This window comes from Erpetoichthys calabaricus, chromosome 11 (assembly GCF_900747795.2).
Source record: "Erpetoichthys calabaricus chromosome 11, fErpCal1.3, whole genome shotgun sequence".
NCBI classification, from domain to species: Eukaryota; Metazoa; Chordata; class Cladistia; order Polypteriformes; family Polypteridae; genus Erpetoichthys; species Erpetoichthys calabaricus.
The window spans coordinates 48123203-48144075 of record NC_041404.2 but is presented as its reverse complement, the minus strand read 5'-3'; the positions used below and the strand labels follow the sequence as shown (position 1 = coordinate 48144075).

Here is a 20873-nt window from a genome sequence, read left to right as displayed (position 1 = left end):
TTTCCAATAAACCTTTACACTCTGCCAAACACTTTATTGTTTGCTTTCTATATGCATCATCCACACCTTCACACTATGCCAGCTGTGCGCAACCTGCGGCCGTACGGCCGCATGCGGCCGTGGGCAAGGACTTTGGCGGCCGTGGGCGTGTATATTAAAGTGTACGTAATGGCGGCCGTGCAGGTGTAGGGTCTCTGGACGCCAGCGAGTAAGGGGTCTCAACGCCGCGGAATCTTTGTCGGCCGGGTCGGTATGGTGACGCCGAAAGCCGATTTGCTTACTTGAATATTAAGTTCGGTTGAAATGGGCTGACACCCAGGAGTACATGTGAAGTCACGTGACTAGCGGCTAGCCAATATGGAACTGAGAAGGAAATGGGAGTGTACGCCTGTACGGCCTTGTGGCTAAGTCCATACACTGCCTATCGCCATTAGCAAACGGTCATCATATGTGCGAAGCAGCGTTTTCCAGAATGAAATATCTGAAAAACAAGTACCGAACCCGATTGGTAGACAGCAATCTAGAGTCTGGAATACGGCTAATGGTCTCCAGCGAGTCCCCTGACTTTGCAAGTCTGTCTGCAAACATGCAAGAGCAAGGAAGCCATTAATGGCGATGTTTTCCAAACTTCCTGAAACAATTGCTGTAAAGGTTTTTTGTCCTATATGACGTTTCGTAGACATTTTTTTACATATGTAGACCAGTAAATTGAATATTGTCAGATATATCATACTCTGTTTTAATGTGTAATCTGTAAATTTTTACATAAATCATAAAACATTATTAAGTTTACTTGGACTTACTGGCGGCCGTTATTAAAGTAAAAAGTCTGTAGTGCGGCCGTTATTAAAGTAAAAAGTCTGTAGTGCGGCCGTTATTAAAGTAAAAAGTCTGTAGTGCGGCCGTCAATAGCGGAAAGGTTGCGCATGCCTGCACTATGCTATATCTCATTCATACATCTCACTCTTTGTCATTTCCCAACACCAGGGGTTGGCGAGCGAAGCGAGCAGGGGGCGGAGCCCCCTAGTATCCTTAGAAAGGGAAAGAAAATCCAGGATATAAGAATTACCTGACATAGCAGAGTTAAAGCACTAACAAGCCATGAAATTAAATTATTGGCAAGAATTGCTTTCTAATTAAGCAACCAGGTTAGAACAAAAACCCGCAGCCACTGCGGCCCTCCAGGACTGTGATTGAGGACCCCTGCTCTAAGCCAATCGAACGGCTCGTGAAGACAGAGCTCAGAGTAGGGGGCGGGGACTTAAACAGTAAAAAGTAACGTTGCACTTGTTGACAGAAAGCAAAGCCGTGGTCAAGATGGATAAACCTTCGGTGGCCAAAATATCTCCTAAAAAGACCACTGTTATGTATCACGTGCGCAGAGAACACATTATGTTCAGGGAGGCAATGTGGCGCAGTGGTTAAGACATCCCACCACTGACACTGTGTGGCCCTGAGCAACTCACTTCCTCTGCCTGTGCTCCAAATGGAAACACAAAAGAGATGTAACCGATTGTACCTTGGATGTTGTAAGTCGCTTTGGATAAAAGTGTCGGTCAAATAAATAAAGCAAAGGAAAAACCCTTTCTGTAAAGTCGGATTATATTTCAGCATTCACAGACATCAATGGACTGGCAGTAAAAGAGAACTGCCGTCGGCTGCATGTGGTGCCTATCATTCTCGGTTATGATGACACTGGTGCAGTCAAAGCGTGGTTTAATGAAATGGCAGCTACATCTGCAAAAAGATTAAATGGAAAATACGCATTTAAAGTAAACAGTCTGCGTGGAGCCCTGCCCAGGTGTTGTTCCTGCCTTGTGCTCAATGATTCAGATAATTTCCATCAATAGGTTAAAGTCCATAGGTTCAAACACGGTCAGGTTCCATTCATTAAAAACAATTACAAGCCTTTGTGCTTCCTTCTAAAACAGACATCTCCTCTGCATACCCTTTACAGTGTCTTCTGGCTAGAGGAGACGTCCTCTAACAGGCACAATCAACTCTTAAACTGGCTTGTGTCCTCGCTGCAATCCCTAGGTCCCCATGAGGTCCCCACGAGCCCTGCTTCCTTCTCTCATCCCTCGGTGTCTATGGGACTCTCTGAGAGTGGATGGTAGTTAGCAGGAGCAAACCTGACCCGTGAGCGCAGTCCGCTCGCTGCAACCGGGGCAACATTCCTGGACGTCCACTTTCGAGTTACTAAACCCGGCCAGTGAGGTAGCAGACAACTTTGCATTTTCCCAGCAAAGCACTTCGACTCAAGCAGTGGTCAGTGCGATCAGCGACACTGAGAGGAAACAGTGAAGATGGGTGGCTCCGTCAGAAATGGAAAAGGAAAAATGATCAGGTGCGTGTTATTAAATCAGATGAAGTGGACTAGCCCTGTATCAAATAGAAAACAGGAGGTTTACGTTGATTACTTAGATTTCCTCGACGTGTAGCACAGCTAGTAGTAAATAATGGATTAAATAACCTGGAAAGTCAAAATCCAAATGATGATGATGATGAAAGTCTTACAAACCAAGATACAAAAATACACAAAATTTTTCCCACGTGACATACTTGGTATATTCTAATAAAAATCCATCCATCCATCCATTTCCCAACCCGCTGAATCTGAACACAGGGTCACGGGGGTCTGCCGGAGCCAATCCCAGCCAACACAGGGCAGGAACCAATCCCGGGCAGGGTGCCAACCCACCGCAGGACACACACAAGCACACACTAGGGCCAATTTAGAATCGCCAATCCACCTAACCAGCATGTCTTTGGACGGAAACCGGAGCGCCCGGAGGAAACCCACGCAGACACAGGGAGAACATGCAAACTCCACGCAGGGAGGACCCGGGAAGCGAACCCGGGTCCCCAGGTCTCCCAACTGCAAGGCAGCAGCGCTACCCACTGCGCCACCCTCTAATAAAAATGAGTTTTGTAATTTCTACATTGACTCCAAAACTTAGAAGCTGGAAAATAATAGCTTGCCTATTTAGGCTAGGAATCAGATAAAAACAGAAGCTGGTTGGAACAAAAACCTGCAGCCATATTGAGTGCCCAGGGAATCCCTGTTTTTGCCTAAAAAGAGGCAAGCCAAAGCAAATAAATCCATAGCGTAGTCCAGAAAACGCCAACTAAAAACAAAGCAAAACTCCAAAAAAAAAGAAAAACACAGAGAAACCAAGGAAAGTATTTACAACAAATTTGTAAATTTCTTTTGCAGTGCCAGATGATTCACATTTTGGATCAGCCTGTCCACACTCTCCTGATTCTTTCATTCAAAGCCTTCCATCAATTCTGATTTGATAAGGGGTGACTTCTGAGTAAACTCTGCACAGTGTCTACAACTTTTCTTCACCTTATTTCCGCTGTACTCCCTAGTGGTGGGCACATAACTTGCCCCAGATGAGATGCTTAATCTCAATCCTTAACTACCATTTTGGAATTGGCCATAGTGCCTATTCAGCTATCAAGCATGGAGACTGAGCAGTCACATATTGATGGATATGACAGTGATGACAGGCTGAGGGCACATTTCTGCAAATCACATAACAGTGAAGATGAATTTTTATTTGAAAACAGCCATCCACAATCTAAGAGACGCCATCTGCAAGGTACAACAGGATTGCATTGAGATCAGAACTGTTATCCAAAGGGTTCTTTGTCTATCTTTCTTTATAATTTGTTTCACACCTCTATGGTTCATCTCTCGTCATGATGTGTGGGGTAAATTAGATCTTGGTCCACAAACAAGATTTAACTGTCAAAAGAAGTCACATCAGTCATCGGCAGTGGAATATTGATAAAATCGTAGACTAGAACTGAAAGATGATTTACTAGGTTATTATGCTCACCTAATAACTTGATAACAGTAGCTCACGCATTCATTTCTTAATGTGTGTTCTGAGGCAAAACAAAAAAGAAAAACATCTGGATACTAGATGGATTCATTTATTTCTTGCGCTGACAGTGCATCTCGTTCAAAGTACAAACTGATTTTTGCTTTAGCTGTCGTATGCTGAGGCTGCTGATAGTACAGCGTGTTCCTCGAAGACGAACGGTTAATAAACAAACCACATGCAGCCATTCTGATTTTTCTATGGAATTCCAGGTCCTGAACCTGTAGAACGTAAAGAACATCTTCATCTTTGTAAGAGGACAAGTGAAAAATAAACAAAAGTGCTTGAATTGAGGCAGCTAGTCATATCCTCTCCTGCCAGGGAACTTCGGCTTCTATCTCCTGTTTCAACATCATTACCTCTACAAGAGACCTCCTTTTTACACTTCCGAGTTCTGAGGGTCTGCTAATAGTTAATGTTTCTTAGTTGCACCCTTATGTATGTTGCAACACCAACCCAAGAAGGTCTCATTAACAGTCAAAACTCCCAGACTACAAAATTTTGGGCAATGGTGCTCTAGTTCCTTAGTAGTACCCCCTCAAGGGATACCTGGGACCACAATACCCTGGCTTGAATCACACTCCCATAATACAGGTCACACTCCAGAGGCATTCCCAGACTCAAATACCAGTGAACTGCCTCACTTTACCTCACTTTAGGTACCACAAGTCATAGTTGTTTCTCAGCTACAGTAATACTCTAAAAGTAGGCACTTCCATTCAGGTCAAATGTCAAAGACCGTGGTACATAAGCATAGTGAAGTCACCATAAAAGAATAAACCCTCTGGTACGTTCCCATTATGCTAGTTGTCCAGGGGGTACTTTTCTTTCACTTTATGCAACAGGCTTTGTTCTTCAGGACCAGCAAGAAGCTGTCTGTGTGGAAACGATCGTGCCAGCACTAGGACAAAGAACAAATAATCTTGAGATAGAAATAAGGATAAGCAATATTAAGGAAATTGTGAGGTTCCCATGGATGACAACATCTTAGTGATACTGGTACATTCAGACTGCCATTGATATTTCTAATAGTCTCCTCTTCTTCTTTTGCAGTCTATGGTGCTACTTCTGCAGAGCCAGCGCCAGTACATCTTTGAGTTTGACACCTCGGACTGGATTAACGCTGTCACCATGCCAAGTGTGGCCCGTCACACCATGACTACTCATACATCAGTTGGTTATATCAGAAATATATACAATCCTCCAGAAAGCAATGCATCCGTCATATATGACTTTACCGAAGATGGAAAACTTCTGGACACTTTGTTTCTAGGAACTGGTCGCAAAGTGTTCTACAAGTACGGAAAGCTTTCAAAGTTGTCAGAGGTTGTTTACGATGGCACTGCTGTCACCTTTGGCTATGATGAAACCACAGGAGTCCTCAAAATGGTCAACTTACAGAGCGGGGGTTTTTCGTGCACAATCCGCTACCGAAAAATCGGCCCCTTGATCGACAAGCAGATCTACAGATTCTCCGAAGAAGGCATGGTCAATGCCAGATTTGACTACACTTACCACGACAACAGCTTTCGTATCGCTAGCATGAAACCTGTGATCAGTGAGACTCCTCTCCCCGTGGATCTTTATCGTTACGATGAGATCTCTGGCAAGGTGGAACATTTTGGGAAATTCGGGGTTATCTACTACGATATTAATCAAATCATTACCACTGCAGTCATGACTCTTAGTAAACATTTTGACACCCATGGGCGCATCAAGGAAGTACAGTATGAAATATTTCGTTCCCTGATGTACTGGATGACTGTTCAGTATGATAATATGGGAAGAGTAACCAAAAGGGAGCTTAAACTTGGTCCTTATTCCAATACAACAAAATATACCTACGAATATGATGGGGACGGGCAGTTAAACGCAGTTAAAGTAAATGACTGGCCGACATGGCGCTATAGCTACGATTTGAATGGAAACTTACATCTCCTAAACCCTGGCAATAGTGCTCGTCTGATGCCGCTACGTTATGATCTGCGAGACCGGATCACACGCCTCGGAGATGTGCAGTATAAGCTCGATGAGGATGGCATCCTAAGCCAGCGTGGCTCTGATGTTTTTGAGTACAACTCCAAAGGTCTGCTGGTTCGGGCCTACAGCAAAGTCAGTGGCTGGAACGTCCAGTACCATTATGATGGCTTAGGCCGGAGAGTATCCAGCAAGACCAATCTAGGACAACACCTTCAGTTTTTTTATGCTGATCTCAACAACCCAGCCAGGGTGACCCATGTGTACAATCACTCCAGCTCAGAAATCACATCTCTGTATTATGACCTGCAAGGCCACTTGTTTGCAATGGAGATCAGCAGCGGAGAGGAGTACTACATTGCTTCAGACAATACGGGAACGCCTCTGGCTGTTTTTAGTAGTAATGGCCTGATGATCAAGCAGCTCCAGTACACTGCCTATGGAGAGATATACCAGGACTCTAACCCCGATTTCCAGCTAGTCATTGGCTTTCACGGTGGCCTTTACGATGCTCTTACCAAATTAGTGCACTTCATGCAGAGAGATTACGATGTCCTGGCCGGTCGCTGGACAGCTCCAGATCATACACTGTGGAAAAAGATCAGCAAAGACCCAGCACCCTTTAATTTGTACATGTTTAAGAACAATAACCCACTCAGTGACACTTTGGACTTGAAGAACTACGTCACAGGTATGCATGAGAGGAGAGGGGGAAGGAGGGCGCGAGCAAATGAAAGCTGATTCAATGACTGTGAAAACATCCACTTAACATTATGCACTTTTAGTTTTAAAAATGTAGGGAACAGTAATGAATACTTCAAATACCTTTCATTAAAACCCTTCATTGAATATTAAGCAATTCTCCACAGAGCTGTTTTCTGCAGTGTTGAATCCGCACTACTAAATGGGTTATTCAGTGGAGAGCAATCACTAATGAGCCACACTGTAATACAATGTTAAGAAAAGTCATTTGTATTTTAAATATTAGATATGGGAGGTGCTGTATCAGCACAGGCAGTGCATCACTGGCACGATATTTTGCAAAGTGCTTTTGAATACGTGCATGAACACTTAACGGCTTTTCTTTCCGAGATATTCCCTTATAACAATACAGTATGTTGTTGTTCTTTTCTACAGATGTTAAGAGCTGGCTTGTAATGTTTGGATTTCAGTTAAGTAACATCATTCCTGGATTTCCAAAGCACACCTTCTACTTCGTTGAGCCCCCTTATGAGCTGTTAATGAGCCAGGACTGTGAAAATGGACAGGTATGTTATCCTTATCCATCAATAAAGAACGTTTTCTGTTTTTTTCTTTGTGGATCCTTACCCAGAAATGGTGAAAAATTAAAGTATTTAGACCATGTCTGCAACCTCAACTTGGAAAATATCGGGATGGTATGGAACAGAGATTTCAGAAATTCATTTTGAATGGTAATCCATCAGAATTTTAGATAAGAACGGATAACGGATTTGGATAAGAACGGGCCATCCAGGCCAGCAAAGCTCAGCAGTCCTGTCCACTTAAATCTTCCAACATTACATCAAGTCGAGTTTTGAAGGTCTCTAAAGTTCTACTGGCCACCACACTACTTGGTCAATTATTCCAGGTGTTTGTGGTTCTCTGTGTAAAGAAAAAAAAAACTAATGTTTGTGTGAATTTTACCTTTAACTGGTGTCCCTATGATGCTGTTGATCTCATTTTAATGTCACCGTCTTGATCCGCTGGACTAATTCCCTTCATCATTTTAAACACTTCAGTCAGGTCTCCTCTTAATCTTCTTTTCCTTAAACTGTAAAGTCTCAGCTCTTTTAATCTTTCCTCATAACTCATCCCCTGTAGTCCTGGACTCAGACTAGTCGCTCTTCTCTGGACTTTCTCTAGTGCTGTAATGTCCTTTTTGTAGCCCAAAACTATACCCAGTACTCCAGATGAGGCCTCACCAGTGTGTTATAAAGCATGAGCAGAACCTCCTGTGACTTGTACTCCACACGTCAAGGCGCTATATAACCTGACATTCTGTTAGCCTTCCTAATGGCTTCTGAACACTTTCAAGAAGTTGATAGCTTAGAGTCCACTACTATTGTACTCCTAAATCCGTTTCAATCTTCAGACCTCCTACTTTTTATTCAAACCTAACACTTTTACTTTCAATGTGTAATTCCCATATCCTTAATAAACTCATTTTAAAGCCCCAGTCTCGATCCACTGGACTAATTCTCTTCATAATTTTAAACACTTCAGTCAGGTCTCCTCTTAATCTTCTTTTGCTTAAACTGTAAAGGCTCAGCTCTTTTAATCTTCCCTCATAACTCATCCCCTGTAGCCCTGAATCAGCCCAGTCGCACTTCTCTGGACCTTTCTCTAGCGCTGTTATGTCCTTTTTGTAGCCTGGAGACCAAAACTGCACCCAGTACTCCAGATGAGGCCTCACCAGTGTGTTATAAAGCTTGAGCAGAACCTCCTGTGACTTGTATTCCACACGTCAAGGCGCTATATAACCTGACATTCTCTTAGCCTTCTTAATGGCTTCTGAACACTGTCTGACAGTTGACAGTGCTGAGAAATTACAGAAACAATTAATACAGTGGTATTGAAGTCAAAGTGATTTGTTCACAATCATGGAGTATCTGCCAAATAAAATTGTGTGCTAAAGTGAAATTTTTTTTTATAAGTTTCAAAAATACTTGGTCTGTTCTTGCAGCTTACAATGGGGCTTAAGGTAACTATGGAAGTAATTAAATTGGAAATATCTCTCTATTATAAAAAAAAAAACTTGGAAGGCTTGGAAGAAGACGATACGTTATTTTCTCGGAGACACTTTAACATCCTGTGAGACAAGGCAGTGAGACAAAAGGATAGCTGTTGTACAGGGTTTTAAATGATCGACGCGCAGCGTGACAAGCAGAATATGCAACTCAGCAGCAGCAAGCCAGCAGCTGATCCGTCCGCATCTCCTTAGCGTGCATTTAGCCCTTTACAATGCGAGCGGCAGAGACGCGAAGTGGCTGGCGTGTAGCGTGCCCTGGGGGGTGTGGAGTGGGTGGGCGAAAGAAGCAAGCAGGAGGCAAAGCACCCCAGTATTTAAGAATGAAATTTTGTCATCAATTAGGACCTCTTTGAGTCAGGAACCTGGCAGGACGAAACCTGTTCATTGCGTCTTTTATTATCTTTTCAGCAAATGCTTGAAGAGGGAGCATTCCTTCCTGTTACAGCAGTGGTCGTCAGCAAATGGTCACAAAGTAAAGACAGAAAGCTATCTTTATAGATAACTGAATTTACATATCTCTCCTGAATTAATGCTTACATATTCATCTGACATTTACTCTGATTTGCTCATTGGCTTGCACCATCATAATATTTACACTCATTGGTTAAAAGAAAGAGTATAACCACCCCAAAATAAAAGTCTAATTTCTACTACATTCTTGGTCCTTAAAATACTTTTTAATACTTCTTGAATTCCTGTGTGTGTGACATCTGTCAAGTCTTACTGAGTACACGACAGTCAGCCAACTTCTTGAGCCATCACCCGGAACCTTCTTTTTCTTTTTTACTCACTTGACCCTTATCTGGTTTCCTGATATGCCTGAACAAGTTTCTGACATTAACGCGTTTACTTCTTAAGACAGATACCATATTTCAATGTGGATAGTATACCAACACACTTTATATGCTACATTTTCATAACCCCTAAAATGGCTACGTGACCCCTAAGTCTCATTTTCCTTCCACATAATCCAAGTCTAGACATGAAAAAAAAGCCTTAAGCTTACCATATACACCCAATTTGTAAGTAAAGAATGTTATCGGATATTAATTTGCACCCTAATTCGCACAAATATTGTAAAACAGTGTATCTACGGCACTTTAGAAAGGAATTAAAAAAGTAAACATACTATTTGTGCAATTTGGCCATTTGTAAAGGAAATTGGCTCTGCATGTCGTCCTGGCGAATTTCTCTCCCTCTGCAATAACCTTTCACACCACAGAAGCGCAGTTTCCTCTAGTTTGTGTTGCAAATGCCATGCATACCCCTTTCATTTTGAGAATCTACTACTTTCAGGTATGTCTTCTTTCAGGATTTAGACAAATAAGCTATTGTTCTACCTCCGCAAAATGTCCGACTTTGAAGATATGGATACACTTTATCACAGAAGCGTACTTACAGTGCATCCAGAAAGTATTCACAGCACATCACTTTTTCCACCAATTGTTATGTTACAGCCTTATTCCAAAATGGATTAAATTAATTTTTTTCCTCAGAATTCTACACACAACACCCCATAATGACAACGTGAAAAAAGTTTACTTGAGGTTTTTGCAAATTTATTAAAAATAAAAAACTGAGAAATCCCATGTACTTAAGTATTCACAGCCTTTGCTCAATAATTTGTCGATGCACCTTTGGCAGCAATTACAGCCTCAAGTCTTGTTGAATATGATGCCACAAGCTTGGCACACCTATCCTTGGCCAGTTTCGCCCATTCCTCTTTGCAGCACCTCTCAAGCTCCATCAGGTTGGATGGGAAGCGTCGGTGCACAGCCATTTTAAGATCTCTCCAGAGATGTTCAATCGGATTCAAGTCTGGGCTCTGTCTGGGCCACTCAAGGACATTCACAGAGTTGTCCTGAAGCCACTCTTTTGATATCTTGGCTGTGTGCTTAGGGTCGTTGTCCTGCTGAAAGATGAACCGTCGCCCCAGTCTGAGGTCAAGAGCGCTCTGGAGCAGGTTTTTATCCAGGATGTCTCTGTACATTGCTGCAGTCATCTTTCCCTTTATCCTGACTATTCTCCCAGTTCCTGCCGCTGAAAAACATCCCCACAGCATGATGCTACCACCACCATGCTTCACTGTAGGGATGGTGCCAGGTTTTCACCAAACGTGACGCCTGGCATTCACACCAAAGAGTTCAATCTTTGTCTCATCAGACCAGAGAATTTTCTTTCTCATGGTCTGAGAGTCCTTCAGATGCCTTTTGGCAAACTCCAGGCTGGCTGCCATGTGCCTTTTACTAAGGAGTGGCTTCCGTCTGGCCACTCTACCATACAGGCCTGATTGGTGGATTGCTGCAGAGATGGTTGTCCTTCTGGAAGGTTCTCCTCTCTCCACAGAGGACCTCTGGAGCTCTGACAGAGTGACCATCGGGTTCTTGGTCACCTCCCTGACTAAGGCCCTTCTTCCCCGATCGCTCAGTTTAGATGGCCGGCCAGCTCTAGGAAGAGTCCTGGTGGTTTCGAACTTCTTCCACTTACGGATGATGGAGGCCACTGTGCTCATTGGGACCTTCAAAGCAGCAGAAATTTTTCTGTAACCTTCCCCAGATTTGTGCCTCGAGACAATCCTGTCTTTGAGGTCTACAGACAATGCCTTTGACTTCATGCTTAGTTTGTGCTCTGACATGAACTGTCAACTGTCGGACCTTATATAGACAGGTGTGTGCCTTTCCAAATCATGTCCAATCAACTGAATTTACCACAGGTGGACTCCAATGAAGCTGCAGAAACATCTCAAGGATGATCAGGGGAAACAGGATGCACCTGAGCTCAATTTTGAGCTTCATGGCAAAGGCTGTGAATACTTATGTACATGTGCTTTCTCAATTTTTTTATTTTTAATAAATTTGCAAAAACCTCAAGTAAACTTTTTTCACGTTGTCATTATGGGGTGTTGTGTGTAGAATTCTGAGGAAAAAAATGAATTTAATCCATTTTGGAATAAGGCTGTAACATAGCAAAACGTGGAAAAAGTGATGCGCTGGGAATACTTTCCGAATGCACTGTATATGAGTCACAATACACTGATTAGGAGATCCAACAGCTCAAAGACAAAAGAACAGAGAGGAGAGCAGAATTGGAAACGTGAAATTGAGCAAAACATGCAACTAGAAGGTGGTGGTGGTGCTCATGTGGAAAATGTGAAGTTATGGCCACTTGAAAAGAGTGCGTCTGTTGCAGGGAATGGGATGTGCTGCTTCCATTGCTTCAGTACTTGGATGTGCCAGGGGATGAGCGTGCTTTGTTACGCAAGGCTGCAGTATGTGCAGCAGATAAGGATTACATTTTCAGCTAATATCAATCACGGAGTTCTGGAGACTGTGACCCACCAAGGGGAGTAGCAATACCCCAAACCCCCAGAAACAACTACATGACACAGTCCCGGGTTCAAACACAAGGTGTTTTATTCAACGCAGTACCTTGACGGGTTTCCAATTCCCTCTTTTCAAGGGCAGAACAATAAAACAATAGGTCTTCCTTGTTCTTCCACTTGTCCCTGTTAGTCGCATCCACCTTTTGTCAACTCTGACTGCTCATGCAGGAAACCCGTCTCCCTTTATGTTGAACCTGGGAGTACTTACAGTGCCACAGCATTACACACTGGGAGCTCTTCAAGGAGGGTATCACGATCCCCTGCAGCTTCCCCTGGCAGCACCTAAGAACCCCAACAGGGTTCACAGCCTGCCCTGCAGGTATCCATATGGTTGAGCCACCAGTGGGATGCTGTCATTGTGCATACAGAAGAAAAACACAAACCTGGGAAGCAGGCACCCTCCGTCGTTCTGCGCAGGAATCCCTTCAGGGATACTCCTCTGAACCCATCCTGGTCGAGACATCAGTCCATCACTATCCTTCCATTGGGGCCTCCCTTCCTGGCAGGATACTGGCTTCCATCCGGGTCAAGACGCCAGTCCATTGCTGTCACTCTATTATGGCTTCCCTTCCCGGCAGGGAGCTAGTTCTCATCCTGTTTGGGGCGCCAGCCCACTCAGCACATCTCTCACAAGACATTTTTCCACTTTCCAAAATGAACCTGGAAGAAGTGGTGAAATCCTGAAGAACCAAATGGGCAGCTTTCATTAGAGTAAGTTTGCTTATTGATCTTATTTTTTTTGTAGTGTTAAAAGCTTACGCTGACGCGTGACAAATCTGAGTGAACCTACGGAGATGGTTAATATTTACACAGACAACAATCGGGCACACCATTCAAACTGATGGCGCTTGATTGATGAAGCAGCACCAGTAACGACTATTCTACTTGGCCGTCCTACATTAGAGCTACTCATCTATAGACATTCGTTAGCCATTGTTAATATTCTACAGCTCTACAATTCAAACACTGAAACAAAGTGACTCACCTAAAGTATCTTTGGAAATGCAGGCGATCAGGAACACATTTTCTTTTCCTTTCTTTTTGGAAGAACCTCTTTACCCAAAGAGTTGTGGGACTCTGGCACAAACTACCAAGAAATTTAGTTGAAGCAAAAACCTCGACAACCATTAAGAAGTGTAAAACGACGCTATGTAGCGCCCGACCCGACACAGATTGGACACGGGAGGCACATATAAAAGTACAAAAGACTTTTATTTTCGTCAGGTGGAGGGCACGTCTTCCCTGTGAACCCCCCAGCCACAACACAGTCCCAAGTACAAAACCCACACTACTACACTCCTTTTCTCTTCCTCTCTTCCACCACCACTCCTCCACAAGCTTTGTCCTCCTTCCACCCGGCCTCACAATGGTCTTCTTCGGGCCACCTTCTCTCCACACTCCAAAGCCTTGTCTCCTTCTGCCCGGCACCAGCCCCCCAACTGTTGGAAGGTGGCTCCTTTTAAGCTGCCCTGGATATGCTCCAGGTGTCCCTTGATGAACTTCCACTGGCACTTCCTCGTGTGGCGGAAGTGCCGGCTGAGCAACCGGAAGCACTCCGGGTGACCCTGGAATACCTTCTGCCAGCACTTCCTGGTGTGGTGGAAGTGCTGGCTTCCAGGGCTTCAGCATCCAGAACCTGTCCCCATGACAGTGGCCACTTGCGACATTAGGGTTGAGCTTCCCAGCTCGGTTCCCATGACCCCCATAGCAACCAGGGGGGCTGTCCTCTCCTGGCAGTGGCGCTATATAGGCATCTTGGCTGAGTATGGTACCCAGCTGCCCGTGACAGAAGAATCTAGATTAGATACTGGGACAGCTGACGGGTTTGATGGACTGAATGCTCTCCTCTCGTTTGTCACTTTTCTTATGTTTCTTATGTTCCTCTTTGGCTGTAAGTAGTCGTCGTTGGAGAAATAAGTGCCACAAACTCGCAGGTTGGCTTTCGGAAAGGTCTTCCACTTGTGTGCTCACATCCATCCTAAGTGCTACACACCGTAACTTTAAGGTTACCAGAAGGAACTGGATGAAAACTGTAAATGTTTTGTTGCCTAAATGTATATTCACAACCTGGATATGCACATTTTCAAACTATTATCTCATGGGACAAAGTTGCTGTAAGCAGCTTCAGATACGTGTCTGGTTTCCTGATGATCGACTTCTTTATTTAGGTCTGAACTCCTCTGGCGACTGCGAGCAAACGAGCGAAACAGGAAATGTATTCTTATCTCAAGGAAAAGAGCTCCAGGAATCGGTGATAAAATAATCATTTTTAGTTTCCTTTCGTTATCACAAGGATGCCTCATAAATGCAGAAGGCACGTTTTCTTGGACGTGAACGTACTTGGTAACTTTAAGCCTTCTTTTCATGCTTGGTGCTGGCTTAACATAAGCCCTATTGTAAGGTGCAAGAACAGACAAGGCGCTTTTAAAATGTATAAATAACACAATTTTATGTGTTAAATTAATACATACTGTGATGGTGAAGAAATAACTTTGACTTGAAAAATACCAAACTCGAGAGAGGCAGAGATCAACTTACTACGACACTAATGAAGTTTAAGCATCAGGGACCCAGAAGTGACTTTAGTCCACCTTTTTTAAAACTTTTGGGGGTCTACTATATGAGAAAGGGTTTTAAAACCCCTACATTTACATAGATAGATAGATAGATAGATAGATAGATAGATAGATAGATAGATAGATAGATAGATAGATAGATATGAAAGGCACTATAAAATAGATAGATATGAAAGGCACTATAAAATAGATAGATATGAAAGGCACTATAAGATAGATAGATAGATAGATAGATAGATAGATAGATAGATAGATAGATAGATAGATAGATAGATAGATAGATAGATAGATAGATAGATACTTTATTACTCCCAAGAGGAAATTCACATACTCCAGCAGCAGCATACTGATAAAAAACAATATTAAATTAAAGAGTGATAACAATGCAGTTTAATGCAGTCACATAGTGTGGGGGAGGAACGATCTCCTCAGTCTGTCAGTGGAGCAGGACGGTGACAGCAGTCTGTCGCTGAAGCTGCTCCTCTGTCTGGAGATGATCCTGTTCAGTGGATGCAGTGGATTCTCCATGATTGACAGGAGTCTGCTCAGCGCCCGTCGCTCTGCCACAGATGTTAAACTGTCCAGCTCCATGACTACAATAGAGCCTGCCTTCCTCACCAGTTTGTCCAGGCGTGAGGCGTCCCTCTTCTTTATGCTGCCTCCCCAGCACACCACCGCATAGAAGAGGGCGCTCGCCACAACCATCTGATAGAACATCTGCAGCATCTTATTGCAGATGTTGAAGGATGCCAGCCTTCTAAGGAAGTATAGTCGGCTCTGTCCTCTCTTGCACAGAGCATCAGTATTGGTAGTCCAGTCTAATTTATCATCCAGCTGCACTCCCAGGTATTTATAGGTCTGTACCCTCTGCACACAGTCACCTCTGATGATCACAGGGTCCATGAGAGGTCTGGTCCTCCTAAAATCCACCACCAGCTCCTTGGTTTTGCTGGTGTTCAGGTGTAGGTGGTTTGAGTCGCACCATTTAACAAAGTCCTTGATTAGGTTCCTATACTCCTCTTCCTGCCCACTCCTGATGCAGCCCACGATAGCAGTGTCGTCAGTGAACTTTTGCACGTGGTAGGACTCGGAGTTGTATTGGATGTCCGATGTATATAGGCTGAACAGGACCGGAGAAAGTACAGTCCCCTGCGGCGCTCCTATGTTGCTGACCACAATGTCAGACCTGCAGTTCTCAAGACGCACATACTGAGGTCTGTCTTTAAGATAGTCCACGATCCATGCCACCAGGTACAAATCTACTCCCATCTCTGTCAGCTTGTCCCTAAGGAGCAGAGGTTGGATTGTGTTGAAGGCGCTAGAGAAGTCCAGAAACATAATTCTTACAGCACCACTGCCTCTGTCCAAATGGGAGAGGGATCAGTGTAACATATAGATGATTTAGTGGCTAAATTTAAAAAAGAAATCATGGTGGTCTGTTGTGAAACAACCCCATCAAAGAATACAGGCAGTGTGGCGTAGTGGTTAAGGCTTTGGCCTGCAAACCCTAATGTTATGGGTTCAAATCCCACTCCTGACACCAGTGTGTGACCCTGAGCAAGTCACTTGACCTGCCTGAGCTCCAATTGGAAAACCAGTGTTATCATAAATGTTGTAAGTCATTTTGGATAAAGACATGTAAGAATATAAGAGTGGTTACCCAGACCTCATTGCTGGTTGCGAAGGGGCCCAAAAAATGTAGGTCCACCACTGCTTAAAGGTCTGTCCATTCAGTAATTGTTAGCTGTGTCACTCAAGACAAGTCTGGATGGTAACTGTGTTCTCTTTTCCAGCTCATCACTGGTGTTCAACAAGCAGCTGAAAGACATAACCAGGCCTTCATGGCGCTTGAAGGGAGACAGCTGAACAAGGACAAGAGACCAGGGAAGAAGGACAAACCAGGCCGATGGTTTGGCATCTCTAAAGCAATCATTGGAAAGGGCATGATGTTTGCTATTAAAGATGGAAGAGTCATCGCAGGGGTCACCAGTGCTGCTGGTGAGGACAACAGGAAATTAGCTACGGTTCTGAACAATGCCTATTATTTGGAAGGAGCTCACTATACCGTCGACGGGAAGGACGGCCACTACTTTGTGAAAATCGGTTCCGCGGACAGTGACCTTGTAGCCCTGGAAATGACAAGCGGACGCAAGGTGCTAGAGAGCGGCATTAACATCACAGTCACCCAGCAGTCCCTCCTGGTTGGAAGTAGAACTCGTAGGTTTACAAATATTGAAATCGAGTCAACCACCTTGTCATTTAACATCCGCTACGGCCTGACGTTGGAAACGCTGGACGAGGAGAGGAGCCGGGTGTTGGATCAGGCTCGGACAAGAGCGTTAAATGCGGCTTGGCTGAAGGAGCAGCAGAAGGCCCGTGACGGCAAAGAGGGCAGCCGACTGTGGACTGAAGGAGAAAAGCAGCAGCTCTTAAACGCGGGGAGAGTCCAGGGATACGACGGCTACTACGTGTTACCCATCGAGCAGTACCCAGAACTGGCAGACTGCAGCAGCAATATCCAGTTCCTACGACAAAATGAAATGGGAAAGAGGTAACAGATTCAACTGCGGTGGGCCAGTTCAAGAATGGGCCCGGAACAGAATCCAAGGACTTTTCATATTAGTGTCTCCTCTCCTAAGGAGATGAAAAGAAATGCTAGTGGGGTATGAAGCGGAGACTCAAAAGACTTAATAAAGGAACTCTAAAGAACAAAAAAAACGGCTATTTAGGAACTCTCCTGCCACGTACGGCAAAACAAAATAAAATATATACATATATCTTTAGAAAAGCACTGAGACTTGGAAAACGATAAAAGCAGTTGCAAAAAGCGTACCCCCTTTTTACGAAACGTTGCCCATATTTTTGGGGTTCCTGAAAAACAAAAAGATGTCTTCATCGAATGTTTTAAGTGAGAGACGCTAATGCTGCCGGGAGAATTCACGGATGGCTGCTTTCACTGGAATGGATTCCATGTCTTGAGCTAACTTTAAACTTGCCAACTTGATTATGCTTACAGCTGGAAAGAGCACTGGCAAAGAGCTTGGAAGGTTTTAAGAGAAATAAATAAAAAATAAAAAAAATAACACATACACGTCGTCTCAGGCCTTCAAGTCGTGAAACGAAAAGCTGAACTTCGGAGTCAGTTTCACATGAACACCAATGGCAAATCTGAAAAATTCCAAAAACAAAAAAAAAGACGCGGTGGCTATAATTTTCCTAGATGTCATCCATTGCTTTAATTTACTTTCTAAATATTTTTTAAGAGCATTGTGTCCGATCCGGCATCTCTCCAGGGTGTCAGTTACGCGTAAGTATGAATGGCAGTAGAAGCGAGTGGCACTGTTACAAAGTGGGCATCACTGTACACTCAAATCAGGAATCGCAGTCACAAAGCCGACAACGGGAAAGTGAACGATCTTTATGAAGTCATTTGTTTATTTATTTATTTGCTTATTTATTTTTTAATTTTTCTTGTAATCTATGACAATCATTCAGCAGTCACCAGAACAAAAAAAAAAGAGAAATCTTTGGTGCAGAGACGTTTTTTTTTCCTTTGTAATATATGTAAGAATTGTTCATTAAGGTTTTTATATTAATTTTAATTTGTTGATCAGCAAATTATAGTCACAGACAGAATAATTTATGTAAAGTGTTTTAAAATTGTTTATACTTAAAAATAAAGTCTTTAAAACTGTGAACGTTTAATTTTATAAATGAATCTATATGTACAGTACGTAGACCAGCCTTTATGCAGCACGGTAAAATACTGTTGAAATTATAACACGTTTTATATTTCTAAAAAATTGAAATAAAAAAAAAATAGAGAGTTCAATATTAAACGTTCTCTGGAAAAGACCAGCTGGTGTGTAGCAGGTGGTTTTCAGAATTATGAAATCATTTTATTTTTAAGATAAATCATGAACATTTTACCGTCCTTTTGAGAAAAGTATGAGAATTATTTAAACCGTGAATAAATAATATCGCCGAGGAAAACACTAGTGAGAAAAGCGGAACCCGTGAACGCGCTTACGGAACGCGCGCTGAAATCCGTGAACGCGCTTCTGTGAACAGCTTGACGTTAAAAGTTCCATTTTGCTTATGTCTCTTACGAGGAGATTGCTTGTGTGAAAGATAACTTCGAAATATCCAGTCCAGTACGTTCTTTCCGTATGTATCAGAATAAAATCCACAAGCCTGCATTTCGAGAGATCGCGTTGGGATTTCCTCCTGCGTGGTCCTCAATGGGGCTCATTTCAATGTGTATTTTCCTGTAGTGCTGGAAGACTTGTCAGTATTTGGGGGTTGGGGGGGGGAAAGAATCGAAATGTTGATGAATACGTTTTCAGTGTTTATGACAACAAAATGATCTTTAGAAGTTTGGCGTGCTCATCTCGTTTTGTTCTTATTTTGTTCTGCTTTCAAATGACCGTGCCTTCTTTAAGAAATCGTTGAGCACCAGAGGGCGCACTATCCTAATCGTAACTGACAGTGAAATTGCCACAGACCCACAACCCCCTGCGCTAATGCGAAACGACTAGAAGCAGTGACGACGGTGATGCCCAAGGTACACAAGGTGGGGTGGGGGCACAACATTACTGTGGGCAACGATGGTCAGATGGGCGCGGATCTGCCGTCGCAAGCCTGTCGTGGATGAGCCTAGTTAGCAATATCTCTTTGCTGGAGTTTGTCTGTAGATGGTGACGCTTTACTTTGACTGCTTTTTCTTTTCATTTTTATAGATGATTGTCTAAGTGAAACGTAGGGCCACGTTTTTTAAATTTTTTTGTGAATGCTGTATATTTTAGACCTGGGATTGTGTTATGAAGAAAAGCCTGAATTTTATGATTAATGGAAACCAATGCTGCAAAAAAAAAAAAAAAAAACAAACCTTTGGACTTAGTGTTCCGTCTGAACGTCTGCTTGTTTTAATGTATTTATTTCTAATCCAAACTAAATTACCTTACGAAAACCCTCTCGAAGCCCCCCGGCGTCGAGAACTTGCTACAGAGACCCTTTTCTCATTCTATATTTGCAGCGGGTAGCAGGTGGCATTTCAAACAAAGGAGCTTTATTCCAGAAAATTCCAACATGATCATCACCAAAGCGTTTTGTATTACTAGTCTACTTTAAAGTGCAAAGTAGTAATAAAAATTCATAAAAAACTATGAATGAACTAGGCTCTGTTGAGAACATTTTTTGTTACGTCATAGCTGTCATCATTACTATTGCTTAATACTTTCTAAGCGAGAATTGTTTTAGAGTTGTGTGCAGGCCCTTTTGGATGCCTGAAGTATATTGATTAGATCTGTGCTTACCAAAACCTCATCAATGTGTTCTTACTTTTAAACTCATACGGGAAAATAAACAAAGAAGCTATTTCAGTTTATGTCCATGAATTGTGACGCATACCATTGTATCTACGAGTACACTGTAACACCACTTAGTGGGCTTCAACAACGGTAATGCTGCCGTGAGAAAGACGAACAAACCCACATACCACCATTCCAGCGGCCATTACGCTACATGTCGACCTTTTTGCGTTCTTCTTGTTTTCTTGATGTATGATATTTTCGGTGCATTCAGCGGTCATTCACGTGCTGACGGCACAGTACTGTGTATATAATCTCGAGTCGGTAGACGCCTCTGTGTTACGATGCTAAGCCTTTCGCTTCTCAGACAGCTTTTAGCCGCTGCACCTCTTCACCGCGCAGCAGCCGCAGTTTCATTTACTAGCTCAGTTCCAGTTTAGACTCTTTGTGCGGTTAATTCCATTTATTGTTTACAGTATTGTAACCTTTTGGATTTCAGAAAAAAAAACACGTAAAAGCACTTGTACAATGAACTCTCTTTGTATTTTTTTTATTATTTAATGTATAGTACAGTACTTTAATAAAAAATACAATGCATTACCCTCTTGACGGCTGATCTGTTTCTTCACATCCCTATGCTGTGTTACTCCCTGGCTTAGGCTGACGTTCTGTTTCATCATCATTTATATTTTGGTGTCATTTCTGTGGCAGCACGGTGGCGCAGTGGGTAGCGCTGCTGCCTCGCAGTTAGGAGACCCGGGTCCTCCCTGTGTGGAGTTTGCATGTTCTCCCCGTGCCTGCGTGGGTGTCCTCCCACAGTCCAAAGACATGCAGGTTAGGTGCACTGGCGATCCTAAATTGTCCCTAGTGTGGGCTTGGTGTGTGTGTGTGCCCTGCGGTGGGCTGGCACCCTGCCCAGGGTTTGTTTCCTGCCTTGCGCCCTGTGTTGGCTGGGATTGGCTCCAG

The 20873-nt window shown here is 43.3% G+C and overlaps 1 protein-coding gene across 5 annotated transcripts in view; it reads left to right on the top strand.

Moving 5' to 3' along the window:
• The window catches only part of tenm2b (teneurin transmembrane protein 2b), a 1820998-nt gene extending 1800491 nt beyond the window's left edge, over window positions 1-20507 (top strand). For all 5 annotated transcript variants that reach the window (XM_051934201.1, XM_051934200.1, XM_051934199.1 and 2 more), the window contains 3 exons: window positions 4947-6561; window positions 7008-7138; window positions 16392-20507. In XM_051934201.1, the coding sequence (XP_051790161.1) occupies window positions 4947-6561; window positions 7008-7138; window positions 16392-17153 (2508 nt within the window). In that variant the 3' untranslated portion in view covers window positions 17154-20507. The remainder of the gene's footprint in view (window positions 1-4946; window positions 6562-7007; window positions 7139-16391) is intronic.
• The last annotated feature ends 366 nt before the right edge of the window (window positions 20508-20873 follow it).